The sequence below is a fragment of the Carcharhinus amblyrhynchos genome, chromosome 6 (genome assembly GCF_965287045.1).
Source record: "Carcharhinus amblyrhynchos chromosome 6, sCarAmb.v2.hapA, whole genome shotgun sequence".
Lineage (NCBI taxonomy): Eukaryota > Metazoa > Chordata > Chondrichthyes > Carcharhiniformes > Carcharhinidae > Carcharhinus > Carcharhinus amblyrhynchos.
Window position 1 is genome coordinate 76140656 of NC_137329.1, and position 19392 is coordinate 76160047.

The following is a 19392-nucleotide window of genomic DNA, read 5'->3' on the forward strand; positions in this document are numbered from 1 at the left end:
CTGTGTGATGCTAAGTGAGCAAACTGCTTATGAAGTTTAAAAGTAATCATCCTTTTGTCCAACATGCTGTTGTGAGTAAGTAACACTAATGCATCATGAATCCTTTGGTCCAATAATTTTGGTCCACTTAAGAGAAGACAATAATGGCCCAATGTAAAATGTAGGTCCACATTCTTTCCAAGTACCACAGCTTTATCGTGTTTCATGGTCATCTGGACTTTTTTAAAATTGCAGACCTGTTTAATAACAAAGGTATGTCACTGGAAACAACATCTGTACTTATGAATAAGCTGATTCCTGCAATCCTACAGGGAAGTACCACCCTTTTGGAAGAAGTTAAAATATTGTCATCTCCAAATTGTAAACAGGTGGAACCACCATATTCTTTCACTCTTTATGATCTAGAGACCCTAAATAACTTCTTAGCCAATGTTGGCCACTGACAGTGGATGTACATCCACTATCCAGAACAGCATAGTTCAAAGAGTCTATCACCAGGATATTCGTTATGGGGCTCAACTTTTCTGTGACCAGTACAATGTCTTCATTGTCCTTATCTTTCTCACTGTTGGTTTCTATGTATTTTGTGTCATGTGTAGTTTCAAAGACAGGATTTCTTCTTTTTGGACAGTTTACTACATAGTGATATGCATTGGAAACAGCAATTTACAATTCCATTAGCATTTCCTTGATTTAAATGTCTTTTATCACTTTTCCCTGTGTGTCTACTTTCCCCATTATCAATTTGGTTATATCCAGTTTCAACATCAGGTCTATTTTAGCGTAACTGTCTCTGTTTAAGGGCCTTTGTGTATCATTTGGTCTGGCACGCAGCTGAGCTACTATTGACTCCTCCATTCTGGGTGCCATGGCATTCCGATCTGGATTGAAAAAGGTGGCAGGGAACAATTATTTCATAAAAAACTTATATAATGATGCTGTCATTTGATCAAAGACAGGCTCTGTTCCCTTTAATTCCAGTCATTACTAGAAGACTATTGATCCACAACATTCATACATAGTCCAACAACTTAAAGGCCAATACTGTATCCAAAATCTCCAAATTAAATTTCATTAGCCTGTTGTGGCCCCTATCAAAATCCATGATATACTGTTTCATGGACTGGACAGCTTATTTTCTAATCTTGTTAAACATCACCCATTTCATAATTCTCCAAAAACTCATCATTTTGGTAAAACTTACCTAGATATGGCAGCAAAAGCTTTTAACCTTGTTCCTTATTTAAGGTATCTGCAGTCCACTCAGAAAACACCATGCTCCTTATCTTCTGATCAGAAATGACAATGCTAAGGCCTTAATTTCTTTTCAGTATTGAGGTGACAAGAATCCACATTTCCACCTCTGCCTTCCATTTCTGATATGGTTCAGCATCTGAAAAGCCAGGGGGACAATCAAACAATGTCAGTTCACTTCTACCTTCTGCATGGTTCTATTCTGAATCTGTAGCACTTCTTCAAAAACAAACATCAAGTTAAGATGGGTTTTCTTCTGCTACCAATGTTCATTCAGCAGAAAGAAATCTTCAATTTCAAGCAATAAAAATAACTTCAAAGAAAATCAAAGAAAAAGTTTTAATAAAGAAACCTAATTACTCAAACACTTTCAGACCACATCCTGGGCCACACGAGGTCCACACAATTCCCACCTGCTGCTTATTTATGCTGGGTCTGCTGGTCAGCTGACCATCACACAACTTTGTCATTGGTTGCATTGTCTGCCAGGTCAGCTAACCCTCATAGCATGTTATCATCGGTTGCATTATAACAGATCCAATTATTGGTTACATTCAAACACCGGCCTCCTGGTTGCTGGCCAGCTCCACAATACCCCCATCACTGGCCGTGCAAACTCCCACCATCCAATCGTTGGGCTCCCAGATATGTCTGGGCCTGTCCCCTGGTAGCCCAAGCACTGGCCTCCCTCTTTCTGCCACTAGGGAGATTGGTAGTGGGACCCTCACCAATCCCTCCCCCCCAAGCCATTGCACCCCTGTGGGCATTGCCAGTTTTCCCCTTGGGCAGTGCCAGCAGGGGCCATGATCGCACTGCCAAGCTGGCAGTGCCCCTTACCCCCAATCTCCTTGAGGGCCTCCATGGCTCCCCTTTATTGAAATGAGCATTAGAATAATTTATTCAGCTCCCCACCGATTTCTGGCATGGAGCTGTAATCTGGCAGTTGGAAACGCACAGATGCTGTGGTGCCCAGTAGGAAGCCCGCTACACAGCTTCCCCTTAAGTATCGCCCCCATGCTGTCTTTCACATTTTCAGAGCATCCAGAAGCATTTTATGACCAATGAACTACTTCTGAGGAGTAGTCTCTGTGGTAATCTAGGAAAAATTGCAGCCAGTTCATGACAAATGAACTATGATTGACACTGCAGCTGGGAGTTTCCAGCCCCCCTCCCCCAATTGCCCTGGTGGGATTTCCAGCTGCTAATGCAGCAAGCTGTCAGCAACTGGCAATACCTTCCAGTCACTGCAGAATCTATGGCCTCTGCATGGTTCACCTGCTCTTCCACCAGGGAACCCGTAACGGGAGAGTGGGGAGGGGGTCGATTTCAGCAGGACCAGAAAACCTGTCAGTGGAAAGAGTTGGAATATCCCCTTTACAAGTGGGCCCTTGGCTGTAAAACTCTTGAGACTTCATGAGGTTGTGAAAAGTGCAAAATGATTTCAGATCTTCCTTTTCCAAATGAAAAGATTCCTTCGAATTAATACCTCTGTTAAAAATGTAATGCACTGATGCCACATTTAGAATGTACCTCATAAAGGGTCCAGTGTAGGAAAATAGAAGCTGCAGTGAACCCTTTACATGATCCAACTGAGCCTGATGTTGACAAAGCGTGGAGACGTGTTCAATTCACCCAATGCTGATGTTCAACATCACAAACATTTGTAAAACTGTTTCTCGAGCTGTGTTTTGTTCAGAGTGCTTTAACTGGGATGTTAATTTTTCACCAAACCCTGGACTAACAGCAGGGAATGTTTTTCCGCCCTGCAGATGACCTCACCTATCGCTGGCTTCTGAACGAGTTCCCCAAGTTCATCATATCCGACAGACGCCGTTTTGTTTCTCAAACGACCGGGAACCTCTACATTGCCAAAGTGGAAGAAGCTGACATGGGCAACTATTCCTGCATCGTTACAAGCCCATCCATTTCCAAAAGTGTTTTTAGCAAGTACATCCCTCTCATCCCTCAGACAGATGGTGAGAATTCTCATGTTTTGTAAGTGCTAAGACTCTGAATCGTTTTGCTTGTCAAAGTTGTAGAAGGAAATGATTTAAGTGTCTGGATGGGATTTATTTCAGGCCACCTGGGAAAGAAATTTTGAGCCAAATTTGGAAATCACTCCTTAAAGGATGTTGTTTAGAACAGAGCCAGTGAGTTCAGTTATAGGCCACAGGGATTCACAATCACAGTGCAGAATTTTGCATGTAGTGGGAATTTGCTCATGCGCATAAATAAATGAAATGTCATTGTAAGATAGTCACCAAAAAAGCCAATAAGGAATTCAGAAGAAACTCCTTTACCCAAAGAGTGATGAGATAGTGAAACCTACTATCACAGGGAACAGTTGAAGTGAAGTACAGAAGGAAAGATTAGACTAATAATGAAGGATTTGATTCTGGGTTATGTGGAGTCCTTGATTATGCGGCAAAGGGAATAGAAATTTACGATGGCAGATTTAGACAATGATGGGGGGAGGATGGAGTTCTGCATAAACACCCACTGGATGGGCCTAAATGACCTCTACCTGTGTCATTAACCTTACGTTAATATGAAATTCCTGTAGGCCATTCATTGCTCTGACAACTTTGGGCAAGCATCCCTGTCTCAGAGTTCTACACAAGCTAGTCAGATCTTACATGCTGGAGATTGAAGGAGTCTTACTAGCAAAATATCAGAATTCTTTATTTTCCAGGTTTTCCCACCTTTCATCCGTCTTCTGCCGCCTCTCCTTAATTCTCTGACTCGTGCAGGATGCAGGGGGCTTGATTTTTCCAGTTATCAAATATGGGTCCATAAAGGTCATGAGTAGGGCATTGCAGATTACAGCCTTTGCCCACATGTGCCATGCCCTTAACATGGGTTACCTATCCACAATCCAGAGCAAGGGCACTGCCTCGCCGATAGCTGTAGCCCTCTGTTCAGAGCCACTAACTATGTACAGCCTGAACTAAGGCCCATATGGAAAAGCTGGCCACGTGAAGAGTGCAGACTCTTGATGGCTTGGTTTCACAGGAAAGGTTCGTAACTGCTAACTTGTCCAAGCATAAAAGTGGATCTTGTTCAAGATGAGGCTTTGTAGTTCTTGTTATCAGCCAGATGTGAAGCTTACAGCTGGGAGCCAGAAGGAGAAACACTGCCAGTGATTTGCATTATTCACTGCCCTTGCTAATCAGTAGGTACTGAGGCTAAATTTGCTCTGCCAACCCAGGGGCGAGCCTAATGGGTGCAAACTGCAGGTAGAAACTGAAATCCTCCTAATGTTGTGTCTCAGCTACTTGCTGCTTAAACTTATTTTGTCATCAGAGAGCCAAATAGCACTTTTGTTGCAATCGTGAGTAAATGGTGATTGAAACTGAAGTCAGTATAACACCTTGGGAGGTTTCGTAATGATGTGGATTGGTTCCACTGTTCAGTATTGTGCACAGTTCTGAGTGGCACACCATAGAAAGGATGTGAACACACTGAAGAGTGCAGAAGAAGTTCATAAGAATCATTCCAGGGATGAGAAACTTCAGTTATGAAGATGGATTGAAGAGGTTGGGACTGTTCTCCTCGGAGAGAAGAAGGCTACGAGGGGATCTGATAGAGATGCTCAAAATCATGAGGGTGCTGACCAGCGTAGATGGGGAGAAACAGTTCCTGCTTGTCAAAGAATCAGGGACAAGCTTTAAAGTGATTTGCTAATGAAACAAATGTGATTTGAGAAAAACCTTTTGCATACAACAAATGATTTGGGATTGGAAGTGTGGTGGAGGCAAGTTCAATTGAGGCATCCAAGGGAGTATTAGATTATTACTTGAATAGAAACAATGTGCAGGGGGATGGAGGAAAAGGCTGCAGAGCGGTTAGAGAACTGGTGCAGACATGATGGGCTAAGTAGTCTCCTCTGCAATGTAACAATTCTGTGATGCAATATTACTTTTGTAACACATGGCTAAATGATCGCAAACCACTCAAGTTAAATTTCTTGATTTTAATCCCAGCTGTGGCGAAAAGGTATCCGGCTGACATCAGAGTGAAGTTCACTGATACCCAAGTCCTGATGGGTCAGAATCTAACTCTTGAATGCTTTGCACTTGGAAAGTAAGTATGGGGAGTTTTCAGAGCAGTGCAATCCACTCTCGCTATAAAATATTCTTCTCTCACTTGCAGATACTCATGAAGCATCAAACTTCAATGGGAACAGAAGTAGACCCATTCAGACCCTTGAACTAACTCAGCTGTTTAGTTAGGTCATGGTTGATTTGTACCAGAGCAACATTTGCCTGTTTAATCGATATCGTGAAGTGCCTTGTTAATATCAAACATATCTCAGTCTTAAAATTCCACTGAACCCACATCCTTCTGTGAGGAGAATTCCAGATTTGTACAAGTATTTATGGAATGATTCACTAATGTGCTTTGGGAAGGTTCACTGCTGTCCTTACTTGGTCTGGCCTTCATGTCTTCAGGCCCACAGCAATGTGGTTGGCTTTTAAGTGCCCTCTGAATGACTTATCAAACCACTCAGTTGTATCAAACTGCTGTAAAGTCTAAAAGGAATGAAACCCAACAAACCACTTGGCATCAACCCAGGTACCAGAAAACACAATGGTATACCCAGCCCTGTCGACCCTGCAAAATCTTTCATACTAACATCTCTTTTAATTTGATTTATTATTGTGTCACACATTAGTATACAGTGAAATATATTGTTTCTTGCATGCTGTACAAAGTATATCATACATAGAGAAGGAAATGAGAATGCAGAATGTTGTGTTACAATCATAGCTAGAGTGTAGAATGTAGACAAAGATCAACTTAATACGAAGTAAGTCCAATCTAAAGTTTGATGGCAGCAGGGAAGAAGCTGTTCTTGAGCCAGTTGGTACATGTCCTCAGACTTTTTACGTTTTTCCCAACAGAAGAAAGTGGAAAAGAGTATGTCCGGGGTGCGCGGGGTCCTTGATTATGCTGGCTACTTCTCCGAGGCAGCAGGAACTGTAATTGGAGTCAGTGGGTGGGAGGCTGGTTTGTGCCAAAATTGGCAGAGCTGTCTCTCAGACTAGTCAACCAACAGCCTGACATAATCATGCTGACAGAATCATACCTTCCAGGTAATGTCCCAGACACCATCATCACTGTTCCTGGATGTGTCCTGTCTCATTGGCAGGACAGACCCAACAGAGGTGGTGACACACCAGTATGCAGTTGAGAGGATGTTGCCCTGGGAGTCCTCAACATTGACTCTAGACCCAAGAAGTATGGCATCAAGACAAACATGGGCAAGGAAACCTCCTACTGATTACCATGTACTGTGCCATGGTATAGTATATACCATACCATGATGGCCCCCACCACCCCCAGTTATGCTATGGGACACTACGACTGTGCTAAACAGGAAAAAAATTGAACAAATCTTGTAACTCAAAACTGGGCATCAATGAGGCGCTATGGGCCATCATCAGCAGCAGAATTGTACTCAACCATAATCTATAACCCCCCCTGGCCCGGCATATCCACCACTCTATCATTACCATGAAGCCAGGGGATCAACCCTTGTTCAATGAAGAGCGCAGGAGGGCATGCGAGGAGTCATACCAAGCATACCTAAAAATGAGGTGTCAACCTGGTACAGCTACAACACCAGAGTACTTGAGTGGAAGCAGCAAGTGATGGGCAGAGCTAAGTGACACCACCCCCTCCCCACCACCCCCCTAACTAAGGGATCAGAGATAAGCTCTTCAATATTGCCACACCCAGTCATGAATGATGGTGGGCCATTAAATAACTACTAGAAGGAGGAGGTTCCACTAATATCCCCATCCTCAGTGATGGAGGAGCCCAGCACAAAAGACAAGGCTGAAGTATTTACAAACACTTTCTACCAGTGGTGTGGAGTGGATGGTCCTTTTTGACTTCCTCATGAGGTCCCCAGTATCACAGATGCCAATTTTTAGCCAATCTGATTCACCACACATGATATCAGGAAATGCTGAAGGCACTGGAAATTGCAAAGGCTGTGGCCTTTAGTGGTCTGGCTCGTGCTCCAGAGCACCACACACTTCTGGCCAAGCTGATCCTGTATAGTTACATAGCAATGGCTCCGGTACACCCTGTCCACTATAAGCAGGACAAATCCAATCTGGTTAATTGCCACTCCATCAGACTATTCTCAATCATCAACAAAGTGATGGAAATTGTTGCCAACCATGCTTTCATACAATAACATACAATAATTCTCCCTCCTCCCCTTCCCTCTTTCTCCCTCCTCCTCTCTCCCCTCTTTTTTTCTCCCTCCTCCTCTCTCCCCTCTTTTTTCTCCCTCCTCTCCTTTGCTTGCTCTCTCTATCTCGCTCTCTCCCCCCACCCCACTTTCTGTCTCTACTCCTGTCTCCCCCCATTCCCTCCAACCCCTCTTTGTCTTCATTCAGCCCACTTCCTCAGATCCAGTGGAGGAAGGTGGAAGGAAGTTTGCCGAGCAGTGCCGAATTGCTCAACTTCAACTCGGTCCTCAGACTAACAAACATCCAGCCCGAGGATGAAGGTGTTTACATGTGCGAAGCAAAAAATTCCAAAGGACAGGATCATGTTGAGGGACGGCTCACCGTACACGGTAAAGAAACCCATCCTTGATTTCTCTAAACTTTGAGACTGAGGGACTGCCCTTCTTGTTAGGGAGCAGATCAGAAACGCCAAGATATTCTATACATTTAGCTGAGACCTCAATCTTTGCATTTGATTTTGGCGTGAAAGTGAACATAAGGTGTTTCACACCAGGTAAAAATACAGTTGACCCACTAAGAAGCTTTTATCAAAACAAACTTTGTTTAAAAACACAGTTACACTATAACAAAAAGAATTAGCATAACATTTCCAATTAAAATACTTAAACACGACAAAGTAAAATTCTTAACAGTTAGCTATCTCTATAGTTCCAATTTAAAACAAACCCCCTTAGACATACACCCCTTTTCAGAATTAGCACAAAAACAAGTTTGCTCACTGGGGCTAGATTTCCAGCCTTCTAACAGTAACAATACAGTGCTGCCAGATCCAGACAAAATAGTTCGAAATGCACAGAACTACTACAACAGATCCTGCACAAGAAAATAGCTCAAATACATCCCTTAAAGGCACAGTATCATCACATTCTGAACAAGTTATGCTAATCTATTACCTTTTTAGATGGACATAAAAGATCCAATGACACTTTTAAATGATAAGTTCTCCCAATAGTGTCCTCAGTAATATTTATTAACCCAGCCGTACACTGCAGGGATATTATCTGGCCCTATATAAGAAAGCTATTTGTCAAAAGTTGCTGTGTGTATATTGGGTACTGTATTTCTTAAACAACAACGATGACTATGTTTCAAAATTACTTTGGTGTGTGTAAAGCACTTTGGAACATCCAGAGATGGTGAAAGGCTACAAAATAAATGCATGTCTGTCAAAATTGTCAGTGTTAGCGTAAATTGAAAGGGTTTTGCATTAAATGTAGGAATTAGGAGCAGAAGTAGGCAAATTCAGCCTGCTCCACCATTCATTCATAAAGCTAGAATATTTGTGAAGGACGTCCCTTACAATTCTAGCTGTGTCACTAACTTGCAACAAGAGGCACTGTGGCTTTAAGAAGAATTTGTCTCTTTATTGAGAAAAACAAGCACCTTAAAAGTTGACATTTGTCGAGGTTCATTATCTCCAATAGACACTATCAAACGTTTGCATCTCTGAGAGGCAATTACTTGATTGCCTGAAGAAGAGGATTTTAGATGCAATTAAATTGGTGAAAAAAGAGGTTTGCTCTTTCAGCGACCTTTTTCCAAGTTGCCTCTTGCTGTTTTCATTAGTGGATTCTATGTTCTTCACAGAAATTGAACAAAGAACACTGAGGATAGAAGTGGTAGAAAGGTACTAGTTATTAGCTGTCATGATGATTAGTATTATAAAAGAATTCCTTCTGGTTTTCTTCACACATTTGGACAGCTTTAAAATTGAAGACTTGTAATAGTTTCTTTGATTTTTTGAGTTCTTATTCTCATGTCTGTGCTGGGTATTCTCCACCCTGCCATCCATCGCTGTCCAGGAAAGTGAATTCCAAAGATTCCCTCTGAGAGAATTCTTCTCATCGCCATCTTAATTGGGAGACCCTTTATTTTTAAATTAGATCCCGTAGATTTGTCTTCCCCACAAGGGAAAACATTCTTTCAGCATCTACCCTGTCCAGTCCCCTTAGGATCTTATATGTTTCATCTCTCATAGAATCCCTATAGTGCAGAAGGAGGCTATTCGGCCCATGGAATCTACATTGACCACAATTCCACCCAGGCCCTATTCTTGTAACCCCACACATTTACCCTGCTAATCTCCCTGACACTAAGGGGCAATTTAGCATGACCAATCAACCTAACCTGCACATCTTTGGACTGTGGGAGGAAATCGGAGCATCCAGAGGAAACCCAAGTAGACATGGGGAGAATATGCAAACTCCACACAGACATTGACTGAAGCTGGGAATTGAACCTGGATCTCTGGTGCTGTGAGGCAGCAGTGCTAACCACTGTGCCACCATGCCGCCCAAAATTCTTCCAAATTCCAATGGATACAGACCCAACCTATTCAACCTCTCCTCAGAAGATAATCCCTCTCTCGTATTTTCATCCCAGGTGTCAGTCCATTGAGGACTGTTTTACTTTCAGCAGAAGACTCGTACTTTGAGTCTATGGATGAATCTTGAAGGGACACTTTTTTTATCCGAGTGTATGGACTTCCAGAGGTGGGTGAAGGTGTAAGCTGGATAACTCTGGGGAAATTAGTGACTGAGGAGCCTATGAGGTATAGAAATATCATTGTTTTTAACTGTTCAGCCAATCTTAAATTTGAGATTGTATAGCCGAGCTCTTAGTAATGTGCACTTACAATAACCCCTTCAGTGTCAATTGAGTTTACCTGTTGCGTACAAAGAATCTCCTGGAGCTAAAGAATTTTTGTTATTACAGCTGCCAATAACTCAGAGCAGTTGCTGATGAGTTCACAGGGTGAGGTACAGTCAGCTAGGTCATCTGTTCACGAGGCATTGTGATAGGAGGCCGTAGGTGAAGATTTTGGTGGAATAGACTTCCCACTCGAGGAGTTCTCTGCTTTTGGTGTGTACAGGCTGGGCAGATGGTACAGAAATGTCTTTGTACCTCCTCACCAATAACAAAAGATAAGCAAACTTGAAGAAATGTTAGAGTTTTCTGAGTTTCATTTATTGAAAGTTAATCTTTCTCTACATTTAGATTCAGTGCCGTATTAGTTCTTAGATGTAAATTGCCCTTCGGCAGTTGTGCCAGCTCATGACAGGTTCACCTCATCTGGTCTTATTCCTTCACTTCCTTTAACTCCCTTTCCTTGGCAGCAATTGACAATCCTTGATCACCCTCTGTGTAAAGAAGCACTTTTCATTTCTGTCCTGTTTTCATCCTTTTAAACACTGAACCTGTGCCTCCATGTCACGCTGCTTCAGTACACCTTTAATGTTACTGTGGGTTTACTTCATCAAAATTATAATCATAAAATCCGCCATAAAACATCTGATTTTGACAGTTATTTAGCTCTTTGAAGCTCACTGTCTGACAGACTAGATCAATCCCATCCCTGTGTTCCATTTGGATGCTTCATGTAAGATGGTGGCCCTGTTCCATAAGCCTGAGGCTGGGTTACATTGTTGGGGCAGAGGGGAGGCCTCTTTACCCTGCACAAATTAAGCAGATTAGTCCTGGCAGTGCTTGATGGTAGCACTGAAATTAAGATGTGTCTCAGTTCTTCAAACCAACATCCTTGGACTGATGAGCCAAAAGCCCACTTCCAAAATTATATTTTGGTACTTTGATGTTAAGATGAATACTAAATAAGCAACTTAATTCTCTTATTGTGTCCCATGGCGTATCATTTCACTTCGCACGACAAAGTGCTCTCTGATCTGGTGTGAAATCAACCTCCTCCTCTCCAAGCACTCACCATACTTCTGTAAGCATCTTGGGCTGGGTAAGTGGTTTTAAGGAGCTTTAATTGAGCCAGTGTGGTCTTCCGCCTAAACAGCAGTTCAACTGCCTCACAACTGCAGAGCAGTGACAGGATTAGAGTTTGGAATCTGAAGCAGCATTAAGCAAAATAGGGGTTGCAATCAGACCCTACACTTAATCCTTGGCAAAGTGCTGAGACAATTCTGGCCTGAAATAGAACTCTTCATTTAGAGAGCATTGTGAATTGAGATGGCTGTATGCGATTAAGTGCATCTCTGTAGTTTTACAGATTGTAAAAAGTCTGACAACACCAGGTTTTAGTCCAACCAATTTATTTGAGAGTAAACGCACAAGCTTTCGAGGTTTCCCTCTTCGTCAGGTGAATGGAGAGTTCTGGCCTTGGACAGAGCATATAAAGCACAGACAGTTTAGAGATTACTGATTAGAATGCGAATCTTTACACCTAACCTGCTGTTCAAGTCCTAAAGTGGCTGACAATGTGTGTGGAAGGAGCACTGATCACAGGTTAAAGAGATGTGTATTGTCTCCAGACAGCACAGCGAGTGAGGTTTTGCAAACCCAGGCAAGTCACGGGGGCCACGGACAGCGCGACATGAACCCAAGATCCCTGTCGAGACCGCCCTCGTGCGCGGAATCTGGCCACCAGTCTCTGCCCAGCGACTTCGCGCCGCTGTAAGGTTTTACAGATTTGCAGAGGACTGGATTTCATACATTTCCAGATCTGTGAAATGTGCCAGAATGAAATAACACAACATTCCAAAACATAACATCCAAATACCACATTCAAAAGTACTGCAGTGTACCTGTGTGACATGGTAGAGGCTGACACATTAATCATTGAACTTTAAAGAAGGTCATTCAGACCTGTTCCATCTCTTTGGGAAGCTATCCAATTAGTCCCACTCTCCTCTCCCCAAAGGCTCTGTGATATTTTTGAGTTTGCAAGCATTTATCCAATTCCCTTTTGGAAGTTACTATTCCTTCCCTCAAAGGCAGTGAATTTCAGATCATAACCTGCTGTGTGTAAAAAAAAAACTTCTCTTCCCTACGATTCTTTTGCCAAATATCTTAAATCTGCACCCTCTTGTTAATAACCCTCCTAGCAGTGGAAACAATTTCTCTTTATTTCTTTATCATGTAATAAATAGAAAACAAGAGTTTGGGATCACTGACATTTAGGTGTGTAGGAGGATTTTGGAAGAAATAGGGAGATTCATGGAGTAAAGGGAGATTCCATTCTGGGTCCAGTCTCATTGAACCCATGGAATCCCTGCAGTGTAGGAGGCAGCCATTTAGCCCATTGAGTCTGCAGCGACTCTCTGACACAGTATTTTACCAAGGCCCTATCCCCATAATCCCATGCACTTGCCCTACTAATCCCCCGAACCTACACATTTTGGGACACTATGGGGCAATTTAGCATGGCCAATCCACCTACCCTGCACATTTTTGGATTGTGGAGGAAACCGAAGCATCCGGAGGGAACCCATGCAGATACAAGGCAAATATGCAAATTTCACACAGTCACCCAAGGCCAGAATTGAACATGGGTCCCTGGCACTGAGGCAGCAGTGCTAACCACTATGCCACCAACCTGTCTATTCTAATGTAGAATATTAGACTATTCTAGTATTAGGGAGCACAGGAAAGTTGTAATAACTGGGCTCTTCCAGCAATCTGTAAGAACACTTCTTTGTTCTTCCCTTTGCTTGCTTTGGTATTTCTACCAATGCTGTACAACCCCTTGTCCAATAATAATGGAGCCATTGACTTATTGTAGCAAATAGTCTCTCTTCAATTGGTGTACCACAGACCCAGTCATGGAGTGAGGGAAACTCCATTGGTCACTAACAGTCCAAAGATACTCATTCCTCCCGAACTTGCAACATTCACCACAGTTAATGATTCTAAGCACAGTTAGTGCAGTTGTCTTTCTAATTTGAGAGCTACTCTGTTCCCTTGAGTGCCATTGCATGTCAGGCTCCCAGCCAAAGCTCCTCTTCTCTCAAGGACTTTCAATTCTGGTTGGACGTATTCCTGGAAAGTTAATTAGGTAACATTTGATCACATGATATGGGAACTAAGGCTTCCTTTAAGCGAGAAGCACAAAAGCTGCCTGGAAGCTCCCAGAATAAAACACATCCTTCAACAATACACATTGCAGGCTCACATAAACTCTTCCCTGTTCCTTCATATGTGCACATCACTCTCCCTCCTTCCCCCAGTTTGTCTTTTCCCCTCTCTCCCAGTTTGTTTTTCTCTCTCTCCCTCCTTCAGTTTGTATTTCATTCTCTCTCCCTCTCCATGTTTGTATTCCGCTCTCCCTTCCTCTTTGCATTCCAGTCTCTCCTTCCCCCAAGTTTGTTTTTCTCTATCCCTCTCCCTGATTGCATTCTGCTCTCTCTCCCTCTGCCAGTTTGTGTTCCTACTGTGTTACGGTGATTGGGGGTGTGTGTAGGGGCGAGGCAGGGTGGGGCGCCTGGGTAAAACGGTCTGTCGGAGAGTTTTTGCAGCGACAATGGGGGCTGAATGGTTGTCCTGCAGTGTAGCGATTCTATGAACTCACTGTGCTTGTTCGACACAATAGTCAGGATGTGCATGAACTCTGCAGATAGGAACTATTGATCCTGTGTGGGCAGTAGCAGCATTCTGATACCAATCGCCCATTCCTGCCCAAAGCAGGAGTGTTGGGAGCCATGGTCCCCTCTGTTGGAATTATGAGCTTAACCTTGGCCTAATGACCCTCAATGCTCTAATTGATTGGATGAGACACCCTTCCTCCCTCCCCTACAAGTACTGAGAGTGAGACTGGCTAAGGCAGAAAGTGGTCAAGATATTTTGATGGGCATTTTTGTAAAATAGGTTCTATGGGACACATAAACACCAGAAGACCGCCTTGAGGGGTGTGGGCGGGGGGGGGGGGGAAGGATTATTTAAAGAGACATCAGTGAGACAAACTGGACCAAATTTTCCAAGCCTGAATGCGGTGACAATGGGAGAAGGGGTGTCTGCAATTTCCCATCCTGGCCAGTTTGCCATGATGTTGCTGTCTCTGGGTCATTTTGGGAGTGAAATGCCTACCTATCAGCAAGTGGCCAATTCGGACCTGCTAAGAGCCCTCTGCCACTGCAGACTGCAATTTTTTGTTGGCAGGCTGGCGCTGCACTGTAGCCAGGACTCATCAGATGAAAGGAGGCATCATCCTGGCAACAGACCAGAGTGCCAGTTTTACTTGTGGTTTGTTCAACCCGGTCCCTTGGCGCTCCAAATGCTGCAACTAATTAATGGCTACACCTGCAGCCACAAACTACCCTTTGGAGAAGTATCCCTCCACAATGGCACTCCTGCAGTTGTGACCAATGTTACGATCACAGTTGATGCTATAACTGGGCGGCATGGTGAGACAGTGGTTAGGACTGCTGCATCTCAGTGCCAGGGACAATGGTTCGATTCTGACTGTGTGTGGAATTTGCACGTTCTCCCCGTGAATGTGTGGATTTCCTCCGGGTGCTTTGGTTTCCTCTCACACTCTAAAGATGTGAGGGTTAAATTGATTGGCTATTCTAAATTGCCTTTTAGTGTCGGGAATTAGCAGGGTAAATATGTGGGATTACGGGGATAGGACCCAGGTGAGATTGTCATCCATGCAGACATGATGGGCCAAATGGCCTCATTCTGCACTGTCAGGATCTGTGAACTGTTGATCCCAGTATGGACCTCTGGCTCAAACGACTGCAACTTCTATTTTTTTATTGAACATGGAGAAACACAATCACAGGAATACTAATTAGTTTCAGCAACAAGAAAAAAATCTAGTAAACATGAAAAATTAATTATAATACAATACTCCTTCACTCCTCCTTTAGATTAACCATTACACACAGGTTTTAAGATTAACACAGATGACAAAACCCATTTGAAATTACAATGGTCTCATTAGTATATACATTCTGTGTTTGCGGCTTTCTCCTCAGAATTCCCCAGATGATTGTAATATGAAAGTTTGCAAACTCCATGCCCAAAATATACTTTTAAAGTCTTCTGTTGTGGTTTGCATTCCAAAATCCAGTAAACATTTTCTGAAAGACCTGTTTGACCAGAGCTTTCACTCTACTGCTAGGAGTAAGCTATGCCAGGATTTTGCATTAATCCTTTCGGGTTTTCACTGTAACACCAATTCTGATATCCAGTCAATACTCTATAACTTATTTATAGACGGTAATAAGACGTTCCAAACTTTAGGATTACTTTTCGAAAACTTTTCTCTGTTATCCTCACTAATTGATTTCTTCTCGGTTCTGTCGGGTGTCCCTGAACAGAATTCTGCTCTACTTCCCAGTTTCTTCTTTGTTCCTTTAACTTCAGACCTTCTGGATACCCTTTTTCATTTCTCTAGCTTCTTTACTAGTTTCTCGGAACAAATTTTCCATTGTAGAGTTATTCTTCCAGAAAGGTCAAAAGAGCTGGTTCTTGTTTAGCTTTCCTGAGCAGAGCTGAGAGTGAGTTGTTTGCTGCTTCATTGTCTGTCTCCAACTGCCTGCAGCTTTCAACTGAAGAACAAAGAAAACTTCTGCTGCCCTTACAGAGCCCCTCTAATTGCTAAGCAATTATCTTTCATCACTGTAGCTTTCTAAACATAATAGCGTTGCAAATGGAACTGAAACTAACCCCCACACAGACACATACTTTTATTCATCATGAAATCCAACTACAACTCCCTCCCAGGCACAGGAACATTAAATTAAATGTATCTAAAGCTATATCTTATTTATTGTATTTACCCATACAAATATAAGTCCCTTAAAATTACCTACAGTTTGCTAACACCAACTTTTAAAAGCTGTTGAGACGGGGCCTTGAGGTTCATACCCTTTCTCTCTCTCACCCAGTAAGGTTGCAACATCCACCTTTGACAGTGGGATTGTCAGACTCAATGCTGGAGGGCTTGATATTGGCCCTGTAGTGTCGGGAGGTCACCCACTGTCTTTAATTGGAGTGTGCATACCCTGTGGCAGGTACTGAAGTGTTGTATCAAGCGTGTCACACTGACACTGTTTGGAGTCAGGATCCCCAGACCACTGTCTGAGCTACACAGTGAGACACATGGAGGATGACAGGATAGAAAAGCAACAGGGAAAGATAAAGGGGCAACGGAATAGGAAAGCTAGCAATTACGTGAAGAAAGATAAATGTTAATAGGTGATCATAGTGAATGTCAAATAGATTTAGGAATTATACGGCTGTAATTTAATGCGGAGAAGTGTGAGGTAATTCACTTTGGTAGGAGCAACAGATGTGTCGAGTATAGGGCTAACGGGAGGACTTTGAATAGTGTGGATGAACAGAGGGATCTAGGTGTGTGTGTACATAGATCCCTGAAAGTTGGGAATCAAGTAGATAAGGTTGTTAAGAAGGCGTACGGTGTCTTGGCGTTTATTGGTAGGGGGATTGAATTTAGGAGTCGCAGTGTAATGTTGCAACTGTACACTACTCTAGTGCGGCCGCACTTGGAGTACTGTGTGCAGTTCTGGTCCCCGCATTACAAGAAGGATGTGGAGGCGTTGGAGAGGGTGCAGAGGAGGTTTACTAGGATGTTGCCTGGTATGGTGGGGAGGTCCTATGAGGAGAGACTGAGGGATTTAGGGTTGTTTTCGTTGGAAAGAAGGCGGCTAAGAGGGGATCTTATTGAAACATATAAGATGATTAGAGGTTTAGATGGGGTGGATAGTGATAGCCTTTTTCCTCGGATGGAGAAAGCTAGCACGAGGGGGCATGGCTTTAAATTAAGGGGGGGTAGCTACAGGACGGATGTCAGGGGTAGGTTCTTTACCCAGCGGGTGGTGAGGGATTGGAATGCCCTGCCTGCTGCAATTGTAAATGCGTCTAGTTTGGGGGCGTTTAAGAGATCTCTGGATAGGTTTATGGTCGAAAAGGGATTGGTATAGGCTAGTGGGTCATTGTTTTTGTAACTGGTCGGCGCAACATCGTGGGCCGAAGGGCCTGTTCTGCGCTGTAATGTTCTATGTTCTATGTTCTATGTAATATTCAGCTGATGGTATTGCAAAACCTCAGTGATGTTAGGTGTCAGTGTATTCCAACCTGAAACACTGGTTTCATGTGTTTTTTTTTTGGATTATTAGTAAGAAACATTTGTGGAAACAGTGATAATTCCGACCTCTCTTTCTTTAAACAACGATGAAAGTAGTTAGTAAAATAGAAAACAGAAATGAAACGCTACAAAGAACAATCTTATACTTCAGGACATTGATAGTAAGCACTTAATCTGTCATAGATTATAGACTCAAAAGCATCTATTTTCCCTGTAATCTTGAATTCTACTAAGACTATTTCCAAACAACACCCATTTCTTGGTCAAATCTAGCCAGTGACTACTACACTGTACAACTTAAGTGACCAGGACTTGGGAGTGGAACTGAGCAGCGACAGATCAGCCATGATCTTATTGAATGGCGGGGCAGGCTCGAAGGGTTGGATGGCCTACTCCTGCTCCTATTTCTTATGTTCTTATGTTCTTATGAATGGTCTTTGGTTCAGCAAAGAAAACAATCTTTTGCACAGACTGGCTTTTGCCTGCAATACTTCAACTCTGGCTGAACTGTTCCCTGAAGATGGCTGCCGATCTCTCTTGCTGTTGCTTTTTCAGTGCCTCATCTGCATCTGTTTGCTGCTGCTTCCTGAATGCAACACTCTGATTACTTAAAATTTAGCAATTGCGGAGAACACTCTGTTCCCTTAGTTCCTGCCCAGAAAAAAATTACATGCTAGTTTGGTTTTACTTTTGCACAAAGCAATACATTCATTTTAATTGCATCAATGGGTATGTTAAATGTTGTATACACATCCTGGCCTGCTGTGCATTGTAGTTATTCACAAAGTGATGGATTATTTGCCAGTTCTGTATCTTTGTGTACTTGGAGCAGCTGAGAAGTCATTCACGTTTCCTAAACATAGTCTGCCCTGTAAGTGAAAGACCCTGTGCACCCGCCAGAAAATAAATACTGAACCGTGGGGAAAAAGTACAGGTCGGAATTTTCCGGCCATTCATGCTGGTGGGGTTCTCTGGTCCGACTGCAGTGAATGGAGATTTGGCTGAGTGTCAAATTCTCCGCCCTTGCGTGCAGTGGTGGCAAGATGTGAACGGCCAGAAAATTCCAGCCACAGATTATGATCCCACCTCAGGAAAACTCCCATCTTGTTTAAAAATGAGGACAGCAGTAAATTAGAGGTGCTTTTATCAAATGCCATAATTGCCATTTGAGCAGGTAATTAGCTCAGATTCAACCTGTGTTTGACACTTGGGAATGGAAAGAGAATGGGAGTGCATCGAGTTGATCCCAAGATTCAATAAAAACCACATTGGAGCACTGTCGCAAATTTTCCCAAGAACACTCATGATTGGCTGCTGGAATTTGGGCAAAAATGTTTGTGTTCTTTGCCTCCAGCTCTCAGAATTTCTGGCTACATCCAACAATACAGCTGTTCTTAGCTCTCAGTTCATGAAAAGGTAAGATGAAGCTTTATTGACAGACTTTGAAGATCAGGCAGGGTGGGTACAAAAGAGGAGGGTTACTTTGCAGAGATTCCCACATTTGGACCTCTAACCTCTCATCTGTGATGAAAGTGTTTTTTTCATGTACAGAATGCTGCGCCCTCCTTGCATGGCTTTTATGTAACTAACAAAGCAACATGAAGGACCAGTCAGAATAAATCTAAGCAAAAGCAAAAAGCCACAGATACTGAAAATCTGAAATAAAGTCAGGAAGTGTCAGAGACACTCAGCAGCTGTGGAGAGGGAGAGAGAGAAGAACAGTCATCCTTTCTTGAGCAGAACTAATGAAGATTTAACAGTGTAGAAGTTAGTGAAAAGTCAGGAGAAGGGAATGCAAGTACAGGGGAAGGAGGACAAAAACAAGGGTGGTGGGGAAGGTCTGTGATAATAGGGTGGGGATGGCACCAGAGATTCAATGACAAAAATAATGATGGTAGAAGTCAAAATAATGGGGAAATGCAAAACAAAAGACAGAACCTGGAGAGATGTGAGGGCAGATTTTTCCAGCCATGCTCGTCCTGAAACCAGAAAATCCCATCCCAGGGTAAATGTTTCTTT

At 43.0% G+C, this 19392-nt stretch overlaps 1 protein-coding gene across 4 annotated transcripts in view; it reads left to right on the forward strand.

Moving 5' to 3' along the window:
* The window catches only part of cntn1b (contactin 1b), a 683679-nt gene that overhangs the window by 315181 nt on the left and 349106 nt on the right, over nucleotides 1-19392 (forward strand). For all 4 annotated transcript variants that reach the window (XM_080190723.1, XM_080190722.1, XM_080190724.1 and 1 more), the window contains 3 exons: nucleotides 3024-3230; nucleotides 5238-5337; nucleotides 7668-7849. In XM_080190723.1, coding sequence (XP_080046849.1) covers nucleotides 3024-3230; nucleotides 5238-5337; nucleotides 7668-7849 — 489 coding nt within the window. The remainder of the gene's footprint in view (nucleotides 1-3023; nucleotides 3231-5237; nucleotides 5338-7667; nucleotides 7850-19392) is intronic.